Below are 10,577 nucleotides of genomic sequence, written 5' to 3'. Positions count from 1 at the left end.
AAAAAAAAAAAAAAAAAATTTAAAAGGAAAAAAAAAATGTTAAAGGGGAAGGTGGGCTGAGAATGTAGCTGAGTGCAAAGGCTCTGGGTTCAATGTACAGTACCAGAAATTAAAAATTAAAGAATTCCAGCCTTTTACAGGTTATGTTCTAAGTTCCAATGCTGCTTCTATATTGGCTGGCTAGAATATAGCTATTTGATTATGTTTATTTTGTCTGGACAGTATGATTTTAATGTACCTATCTCCTTTCATGATAACTAATAGCTATGCCACATCACAAAAAGCTGGGCACTAGAAACTTCACATCTGGTTAATATCTGGTCTATATGGGGCCATGGGCTGGAGTTAGAGGTCTGCTTCCCCCGCCTGCCCCCAAGAAAAAAAAATTGACTCCGAGAGACAGGCACAGTGGCAGGTACTTGTGGTCCCAAGTACTTACTTGGGAGGCTGAGTTAAGAGAATGTATTGAGCCCAGAAGTTCAGGACCAGTTTGGGCATCATAGAGAGACCCAGCCTCTGAATCCCTGAGTACTTCCTAGAGTAAGGAAGTATTAGTTAGAGGAAAGTCTCTAGTAGGCCCAGCAAGCTAACCGTCTGCTCCCACAGCTTTCAAGCCCTGGCTTCAGACTTACCATGCTTTGCCTCTTCCCTAAGCAGTCTTTCCCTGCAATTGAACCCAAAACACCTAGCAACTGCAGCTCCTGTCAGCACAGGTCACTTGTCTGTGTCCAGATGGTAGGGCCAATGCTGGAAAGGTGTGGAAAGTACTGAAGGAGTCTGGTTTTGACTGATTCTCTGTTTTCTCCTAGGTCGCCGAGATCACAGGTGTTGTAGAAACTGCCAAAGTTTACCAGCTGGGTGGTACCAGAACAAACAAAGGACTGCAGCTACGGTAAGAGGCACTTCCTGAGCAGCCTCAGCTCTTTCCCCAGCATGCCTTGCCTGTTGGGCTGGCCCTGCTATTGGTGATGGTTTTTGTCAGACAAGCACTCAGGACTGCCTGGTATCTATTGCTGCCTGTGAGGGAAGACCTCATGCTCTCTCCCAGGGGAGAGCAAGGAGTTGCAGTATAGGACCTACTGCAGGAGGGGTTGTGAGAGGCCCCGCTGGAACCTGGCAGGCAGTGCCTTATGTGCCAATCATGGGCCAGTCCCAACTGTGTCACTTATCTGACTTCATCTCTGATGAGTCAGGGCACCTTTCTGGACTTTCCTCTTCAGTGAAATGAAAATTCATGTAATACATGTTTACCAAATATCTACTATGTACCAGGCACTGTTACAGGCTTCAGAATAAAAGAGAGAACAAAATAGGTACACCACAAATTTCTGCCTTGGTTGGTGTGGTGGCACATGTATGTAATCCCAGCACTTGGAAGGCTGAGGCAGAAGGACCACCTCAAGTTCAAGTTCAGCCTTGGCTACATAGTGAGAACTTGTCTAAAAATCCCCACCCTCCTGGAACCTGAGAATCTAAAAACCCTACATAGAAAGATATGGAAGTACAGTGGGGTCTCAGTTTATGAACTTAACTTCTTTTATAGTTTTGGGGAGGGTGGTTGCATTTGTGTTTGTATGGGAAAAATGGCTGTGGTTGTGTTTGTCACCCAATGCAGAATTTGTGAATGGAAACAAAATTTTACCAACCGCTTTTGTTTGCAAGCAGAAGTGTTCATAAACTTAGTTATTACTGTACTTTGCCAGGATCAAACAGCAGATAACAAGTAATAGATATGCTGACCACTGGCCTAATTTGATTAGTGTGGTCTCTCCCTTCCCACATTACCACCCCTTCATCCTCCCAGGTTTACTTAAGAAAAAGACAGTTGAAGTCAGGCGTGGTAGCACATGCCTATAATCCCAGCACTTGGGAGGCTGAAGCAGAAGGATCCTTGATAGTTGAAGGCCAGTCTGGGCCTCAAAGTGAGTTCAAGATCAGCCTGAACTGCATGGTGAGACCCTGTCTGAAAAAGATTTTAAAAAAGAAAAGAAAGTAAAGATATTTGGGGGCTGGGGATATAGCTCAGCAACACAACTCCAGCCTGGCAATTGCAAGGCCATGTGCTCAATTCCAAGAAAGAAGAGAGACAGACAGACAGACAGGCCAAATGAGGTCAAATACACCTGTAATCCCAGCACTCTGAGTTGGGGCAGGTGGACTACAAGTTTGAGCCCAGCCTTTTTAACTGCCATGCTCAACATAGCAGTTTAGCAAGTCCCTGTGTTAAAATAAGGGGGGATGTAGCTCAGCACAAAGGCCCCAGGTTTTAAGTACTTCAGTAACAAATAAACAGGAAAAAGAAAGGAGTCAGGCTGGGGAATGACCATGAAAAAACTGTCCCTCGGAGAATGGCTCTGGGTCCCCTCACTTTGATAGTGTGGTGGTCAGCAGAAAGCAGGGTTCTCCCTTTCAGGACAGAGTTTGCTTGTCATCTGGAGAACTAATGCACACCCTCTGATGTTGGGTAACTTGAAGGCCTGGCAAGTCCACTTGGTTACTTCTGCTGGCTTTATGAATTCAAATCTTAGCTGCCCGATAAAACTCTCTGGGATGTTTCTGTGCTTTGTGTCTGGTTCATACTCTCAGGGGTTCCAATTCCACTGATGTTAGCTGGTGCTCCAACACTAGGAATGTTTTGTAATCTTTTGAGACTATTTCAAAGGGCGACATGATGAAGAGCCATAGGTGCAGCACACAGCTGGGGGGCTTGCCTCGCTGGTATGCATGCACATCCTTGGACATGCCCTCTCATTTGTGTAGGCATGGCAGTGACCAACGAGTGTTCCGCCTAGAGTTTGTCTCCAACCAAGAATTCACTGAGAGTGAGTTCATGAAATGGAAAGAAGCGGTAAGTGGTGAGACTCCCAGAAGACTCCCAGAAGATGGGCACTCTTGAACATCTCTTACTAACACCTTCCTGCCACATTTCCATCCAGATGTTCTCTGCTGGCATGCAGCTACCCACTCTCGATGAAATTAACAAAAAGGAATTATCTATTAAAGAAGCTCTTAATTACAAATTCAATGATCAGGACATTGAAGAGGTAAGAAACCTGGTCCCCCAGAACCTGGAGCTTTATCACTTTCATTGGAGTACAGAGACCATGATTTTCTTGCTTTCCCTGTATGTGACATGTTTAGTTAGGCATGCAGGGGGCCTGCCCCTTAGCTCAGTTCTTTAAGTGGCTGCTTCAACAAAGCAGTCAGGCTTAGGTTGCTGTGGTTTGATCTCCACAACTCAAGCTAGCCAAACCTGCTGTGAAGGCATTTGGAGAAAAAAAAAAAACTTCTGCTTTTAGTTAGGCATGAAGGTAAGGAGACACTTAGGGTTTGCCTTGTTGGAGTTAGGGGTTTCTCTGCACATTCTGTCTACAGATAGAGCCACACAGACCTGAGTCTATAGTGTGTGCATTCTGCTAGGCCTCATCATTCTGTGTACAATTCTCTGATCTTCGTCCTCTGGGGCAGTAGCTGGCCTTACAGTGTCCCAGGAGAGCCACTGGGGCCTTGGAGCAGCACAGTAGTCCTCAGAATGAGCTCACTTGCTCTTGATGTGAGACAGTGCTACAGGAAGAAGAATCTGCTTCATTAGCTGCTTGCCTCCAAAGTGGGGTTGCTAAGCCTATCTACAGCAGTAGTTTAGGAATACCTCACTGCCTGTATCTCTCTCCGGTACAGATTGTAAAAGAGAAAGAAAGGTTCAGAAAAGCTCCACCCAACTATGCTATGAAGAAAACTCAGCTGCTGAAGGAAAAGGTAAAACCTCGTGCTCCATCCGCTCTGCCCATCCTGTAAGAGGAAATCACATTTATTGTTGTTTTCCCTCTTGTTACTGGAGAATGAACCAGGGACCTTCAGGCTAAGATACATCTCCACCACTTTTTATTTAATTTTAACTTTGAACCAGGGCTTGTTCATTTGACCAACTGCTTGGGTTAAGATTAAATTTGAGATCCAGCAATATCAGTCTTTTCCAACCTCTGCTGAGTTTGTGGTTGGCAGGATTGGGAGAAAAATCTTGAGGGCAGGCATGGTGGTGCACGCCTGTAATCCCTATACTATAGCAGGGCAGACCAGATAGCTTAGCCAACCAAGAGCCTGCTTTGGTAAGTTCAGGGACCCCCTGGTTCAATACCTGGTCCTGCATGCTGCACCGGCCCCACCCCTCGGGTGTGCTGAGCCTTCAATCCAGTTCGTGCATGGTGGCGCACACCTGTAAGGTGCACATCTTTAATGCCAATGCTGGGGAGGCTGAGAACAGGAGGATCACTGTGAGTCCAAGCTGCCTAGTGGAAAAAATAAAAAATTACTAAAGCAGAATAATCATGGCAAGTTCCAGACCAGCCTGGGCTACAAAGTGAGCTCAAGGCCAGCATCAACTGCATAGTGAGACTTTGTCTCAAAAAGACCAAAAAAAAAAAAAAGTTTTGGCTTGATCATAAGCAACCTAGGGCTGGTGAGATGGCTCAGTGGTCTAAAGCACCTACTTAGACAGGGACCGCGGTTCAATCCCCCAGCACCACATGCCAGCCAGCCCCGCCCCCTGGTGGGCTGAGCTGGCCACACACACACACACAAAATTAAAAAATAAATAAATAAATAAGCAACCTAGTCCATTCTTGCCACCTGGGTGGCATTCCTTGGTCATTTTTCTTTGTATTGAAATTGGCCTTGTTGGGCTGGCCAAATAGCTCAGGGGGTTAAAGCACCTGCAAGCAGGCACAGGGGCTGGGGTTTCGATCTCTGGGCCTGCCGTGCTGGCCCTGTCCCCAGAGCACACTGAGATGGTGATTGAGACTGGGCATGGCGCGAACCAGTAATCCCAGCTCTTGGGAGGCTGTTAACAGCAGATCACAAGAGTCTGATTTAGTAGTGAGACCCTGAACACCCTATAGGACTTTCCCTAAAATACAAAAAAAGAAAAAGAAATTGGCCTTGTTTATTCCATTTTGTTTACTTTCCAGTCACTTTAGTTCCATGTAATATAGACCCAGGAGTCAGATGTGGTGCCACACACCTATAATACCATCACTAGGCTGAGGCAGGAGGATCATGAGTTGGAGGCCATCCTAGTGAGACTATTTCAAAAAAAGGAAATTAGGGGCTGGTGAGATGGCTCAGTGGTCTAAAGCACCTACTTAGAACAGGACTGCGGTTCAATCCCCCAGCACCACATGCCAGCCCGCCCCGCCCCCAGGTGGGCTGAGCTGGCCACATACACACACAAAAAAAATTAAATAAATAAATAAATAAATATTTTTTAAAAAGGGAATTATTTAATTAACTAAAATAGAGTACACCCTCCCACCATGCATGCACTAGTATCTGGCACTAGATTTGAACAAATGATATTGTGGTAGGTGGTTTTCCATTCCTCCAAAGGAAACAAGCCTAATTTAGCCATGTGCTAGATTCTAAGGTTGATGTTGCAGAGTGCTGTGCCAGAGCCAGAGACTATGTAGGAAGAAGCACCCTGCACTGTTCCATCCCCTTTGTGGTGTGTGTTCATCACAAGCGATGCCTTGCCTGTGCCAGAGTGAGGGGATCTTCAATACAGAGCCATCTGGTGAGAGTTCACACCTTTCTCTGTGTAGGCCATGGCTGAGGACCTGGGAGATCAGGACAAGGCCAAGCAAATCCAAGACCAGCTCAATGAGCTAGAGGAGCGTGCAGAGGCCCTGGACCGCCAGCGGACCAAGAACATATCTGCCATCAGGTGTGTGCCTCTTCTGCTTGGGCCTCCCTTGGCCACAGTGAGGAAGCAGCCTGGGGCCAGGCACCCAGTTTGCCTTTTGGGTTCTGCATGCCTGGTCAGGGCCCAGGGGCTCCTTCCCCCTTTCACAGCTCACTTCTCATGCCCCTTCCTCCTCCCTCACAGCTACATCAACCAGCGAAACCGGGAATGGAACATTGTGGAGTCTGAGAAGGCCCTAGTGGTGAGCAAGGAAGCTTCACACACTCCCTGACAATACATAAATGAAATGATAGGAAATCTGGGCCATGCATTGCCCAGGTTTCCATTTCAGTTGTAAAGATAACGTGTGCAGGTAGGAGCACAGTGCACATGGCCTGTGTGCACACACATGCCCATATCCTTCCCAGTGCATGACAGGAACCAGCAGGGCTAGAGAGATAGCTCAGTAGAATAAGTGCTTGCCTGGCAAGCTCAGGGTGCTGAGTTCAATCCCTGTTCTGCAAAAAAAAAATAGACAGGAAGCATCAGTCTTCTGCCATGTGCTTCCTGCCCACCCTTGGAGTCTCCCCACAGTCACTTCCACCAGTTTCTGATTTGTGATTCTTGTTCCCATCTGCTCTGGGCCTGTGAAAGAAAAGCATGAGAGAAGGCTGCTCTTTCAGTCCCTTGCAAAGATGCCTCTCACACAGAAACACAGATGAGTGAGGAGGGAGAGGCGCGCCGGCTCCCTGACTCATGTTCTGTGTTTCAGGCTGAAAGTCACAACATGAGAAACCAACAGATGGACCCCTTTACACGGCGGCAGTGCAAGCCAACCATCGTCTCCAACGTGAGTACCTGAGGAATATGTCTTCAGGCGGAGCCCAGATTCTAGGACACAAAGTGAATCCTATTAGGAAGTTAATAGAGAAGTTAAAAATAATGTCTGCTAGCTGGGATTTGCTAGCCTCAAGCTCTTGGGTCTGGATACTTCCTTTTTTATCTTGCTGTAGGGCAATAGGTAGTAAAGACAGGCATGGACTTGTAAAAGCTCAACGCTAACCCTTTGTTCTGTGGTGGGCTTGCAGTGCAGCAGACTAACACAGGCTGAGTAGTTGTTACCCAAAATGCTTAGGAACAAGTGTTTTGAAGGGGGTTTTTTGTTTGTTTGTTTGTTTCCATAATTTTATTGAGAAACAAATAGCAATGAGACAGTTTCAAACCAAATTTGTAGGACAGTTTCAATAATTAACACAAACATTCTTCCTAGTGGTTAATTGCTGTACAAGATGCGGACTTGATATCCTATTTACAAACACCATTTGAACAAATCCCTCTATTCATTAAGAGAATGTAACTATATATCTATCCTAACCACTTTGATTGAAGTTTGAGGGTTTTTTAATTTGGGGATATTTGCATATGTGTGAGATATTTTAGGGCTGGGCCCCAAGTCTAAATGCAGAATTCATTTATGTTTCCTACACATGAGACACACATCACCCAAAGGTAATTTATGTCATGTTTTTAGTGTGACTGCAGCCTGACACATGGAGCCAAGTATAGAATTTTCTACTTATAGCACCATGCCAGTGCTCTTGGTATTGGAGCATTCTGGATTTCAGATTCTTGGATGATGGATGCTCAGCCTGAGCCTGGCTGTGCTGGGCTTAACGAGCCCTTTCTTGCCCTATGTTGCTCCTGAGAAAGCTCCAGTGAGCTGCTGCTGGGGTGCACGGTGAGCCTGTGGTGTTGGTGATAGACAGGAACCAGTCTGGCAGAGGGACTCTGAATGTTGGTCAGCTTCTGAAATAACTGGTGTCTCTCTCTCAGTCCAGGGACCCAGCTGTTCAAGCTGCCATCCTGGCCCAGCTAAATGCAAAATACGGTTCTGGAGTGTTACCAGATGCTCCTAAGGAAATGAACAAGGCAAGTGCAGGACCGCCCTGTGGCTTCTAATGTGGGCTGCTTGCCAGGACCTGGAACACACACCTCACCTGGTTTGGGCTTCATTTTCCAACCTGGTTGAACATGGAATCCAACCTGTAGTCCTTCCTCTATCCCAGTTACTTGCACATGTACTCAGTAGTTCTGAGTTTTAAGCAGGCAGCCTGAACTCTAAAACCAACAGCACTCTTCACCTAGGGCCACTGTGTCTTGACTCCTGCCTTCTAGACCTCTGGCAGATTTCCTCATATGTGAGCTTGAAATAATACTACATCCATCTGCCCTGCAGGATGCTTAGGAGGAATAGGTGCTACCTAATATAGGTCTCCTGTGGCACTCAGCAGTCCCAAAGGATTCTGAGATCTTGGGTCAGAGGGCAGTCTTGCTGAGTGTGGTGGTGCATTGGTGCATGCCTGTAATCCCAGCACTTGGGAGGCTGAGGCAGAAGGGTCACTGTGAGTTTGAGGCCAGCCTGAACTACACAACGAAACCCTGTCTCAAAAAAAAAAAAAAAGGTGGTGCAGCCTCACTTCCTCTTCTGTATCACAGACATGAGCCTTCTCTTTCTTCACTTTGAAGTCTTAAAAGTCTTCAGAAAAGAAAGCTCTTTATCTCCAGCCCTTCTATCCTCCCTCTGAAAGAAGCAAAACGTCCCTCAGTGGGGAAAGCTAGTGAACCTGAGCAAGCACTTGGGCCATGACTGGCTACTGCACCTCTAACTAGTTCTGCTGTTCTTGCAGGGTCAAGGGAAGGATAAAGATCTGAATTCTAAGTCAGCCAGTGACCTCTCAGAAGACTTGTTCAAAGTGCATGATTTTGATGTGAAGATTGACCTCCAGGTCCCCAGCTCAGGTATATGAGGTGGGGCACTGTGGATGGCTGAGGACCGACATAGGAAGAGATAGGGCCAGGGCTAGCCAGGCCACAGCTGTGCTGTGAGAGGGCGCAGGCTAGTGAGCAGGGACCCAAGGTGTGAGGCGTAGCTTCGCAGGTCCTTCACGTGCCATTGCTCCTCTTTTCCAGAGTCAAAGGCTTTGGCCATCACCTCCAAGGCTCCACCTGCCAAGGATGGGGCTCCAAGGAGATCTCTGAACTTAGAAGACTATAAAAAGCGACGGGGGCTGATTTGAGCCCAGCCTGCTGCTTCTGATCCCGCATGCCCATCAGTTCCCAGCTTACCTCTTTCCCTTTGATCTGCCCTCTTTGGGCTGGAGCAGCAGCAGAACTGGGAAGAGACTCCATGAACTGCCAGTCATCTGTAATATAAACCATTTGCTGTATAGACTCCCGGCTGCACCACCTCCCACCAACTTCAGGCCCGCCCAGGGTGGATCTGAGCTCTTGTGGGCTTTTCCATGTCTTTAGATTTGTGTTTGCCTTTCTTTTATTTTTTAACCAGCACAGTTCATTGGCCACCCTGCACGCATTCAGTATTACCACGGAGCTGGGATCCTTGCTGAGCCCTGGGCAGGCAGCCACAGCAGTGGCATGGGTCAGTCTCCTCCATGCTGCCCCAGACCCAACCACTGAACATTGGCACCTGGCCCTCAGAGGGAGCGGGGACTGGGCACCTGCAGCTCTGCTTCCTCTCTCCTCATCGCACTCCTCTTCCTGTCTTTGTGGAAGAGGGTTTTCAAAACCAATTTAATTTCCAAAAAGTGTACATTTGTGGGGAGGGAGGGGGGTCTAATTTGAGAGAGAGAGAGTGCGTGTGTATATGTGTATGTAAGTGTGTGGATTTTTTTTATCATTTTTTAAAAATGCAGTACTCTTTGTATCAGTCTGTCATGAGTCTATAGCTGTTTCAGATTTTTTTCAGCTGTACTTTAGCATCTGAAACCGCAAGAAAGAAACTCATTAAATGTGATTCTTCTTACTAAACAGGCCTGACTGCTGTAGCCATACCTTCCTTCCCCCACCACCGCCCCACCCTAGAGCAAGCCCCAAGCTGTGTCGTGCAGGTGGGAGGGAGCCCGGAAGCAGCAGAAGCAGCCTCTTCCATGGGGTCTAGCCTGCAGCTTCTCAGCTGAACATGGAGCGTGTGCCTGTCTCCTTGGTGATTCTGTTTGGCATTTTGTTTTGTTTTTTAAGAGAAATTATTCAACATGAATGTGGAGAGCAAACACAAAAAGATTTAGGTTGCAAATGTCAGCTGCCTGTGCCGTTGCGGGTGTCTACATAGCTATATGGTGAGCATGTATATTGTGCGACTGGGGGAAGCCAGCAAAGAGGTGTGTGTGTCGTTAGGAAATGTTTGAAAAGAGATAAGCTGACTGCTCGATAATCATTCTCAGGTGTAAAGCTCCAAGTGTAAATAAAAGTGGCATTTAACAAATCTTTTCAGAACAAAGTACAGCTGACTATATATATCAGGAACTGAGCTAAAACAGCAGGAGCTGCTGATTTCCACAGAAGAGGACTCGACGCTCTGCTCTGTACTTCACTCTACTTTTGTATACAGAAGGGGGTTCATGGGAAATCATGGAGTTACATTGTATTTAAACATAAAATTGAACTTGATAACACTTTCGGGTTTAGTAGAGCCTCAGTGTTGCTTTAATTTAGTTTACATTTTTTTATTTTTAAAAAAGTGGCAACGGATGATTTTAAAGACGTATTGTGACTGTAAAGTTGGTAACTGTGAGTGTGGCGCAGCTGAGTGGTAGCTGCACAGGGTGGCTGGGCAGAGGAGTGGTGATGGACTCATTGAAACCATATATACTTGAAGAGTCCATTGGCCGAAGCTCTTTATAGACTGTGTGTAAATGTGGAATCACAGACTGTTAAACATTGCCTGGGCTCTGCAGTCCCGGAGCTGCCAGGACTTCTTCCACCATGTCAAACTTGGACTTTTTTTTTTTTTTTTAATCTGGTTTCAAAAGACATAAAATCATAGAATCCATATAATTTGCTGGAGTCATTCTGATCCACCATGTAGATCTGTATTTAGTATTAT

General features: G+C 46.6%; 1 protein-coding gene across 1 annotated transcript in view; it reads left to right on the top strand.

Annotated features, from left to right (window-relative positions):
* Rtf1 (RTF1 homolog, Paf1/RNA polymerase II complex component) overlaps positions 1–10,158 on the top strand; it is a 79,318-nt gene extending 69,160 nt beyond the window's left edge. Inside the window, exons 9-18 of the mRNA XM_004623393.2 lie at positions 810–892; positions 2,761–2,848; positions 2,937–3,044; positions 3,679–3,756; positions 5,595–5,716; positions 5,879–5,936; positions 6,447–6,524; positions 7,508–7,603; positions 8,362–8,473; positions 8,645–10,158. Coding sequence (XP_004623450.1) covers positions 810–892; positions 2,761–2,848; positions 2,937–3,044; positions 3,679–3,756; positions 5,595–5,716; positions 5,879–5,936; positions 6,447–6,524; positions 7,508–7,603; positions 8,362–8,473; positions 8,645–8,751 — 930 coding nt within the window. The 3' untranslated portion in view covers positions 8,752–10,158. The remainder of the gene's footprint in view (positions 1–809; positions 893–2,760; positions 2,849–2,936; positions 3,045–3,678; positions 3,757–5,594; positions 5,717–5,878; positions 5,937–6,446; positions 6,525–7,507; positions 7,604–8,361; positions 8,474–8,644) is intronic.
* The last annotated feature ends 419 nt before the right edge of the window (positions 10,159–10,577 follow it).

This window comes from Octodon degus, unplaced genomic scaffold, assembly GCF_000260255.1.
Source record: "Octodon degus isolate 3935 unplaced genomic scaffold, OctDeg1.0 scaffold00002, whole genome shotgun sequence".
In the NCBI taxonomy this organism is placed as follows: Eukaryota; Metazoa; Chordata; class Mammalia; order Rodentia; family Octodontidae; genus Octodon; species Octodon degus.
This window is presented reverse-complemented; position numbering and strand designations above follow the sequence as displayed.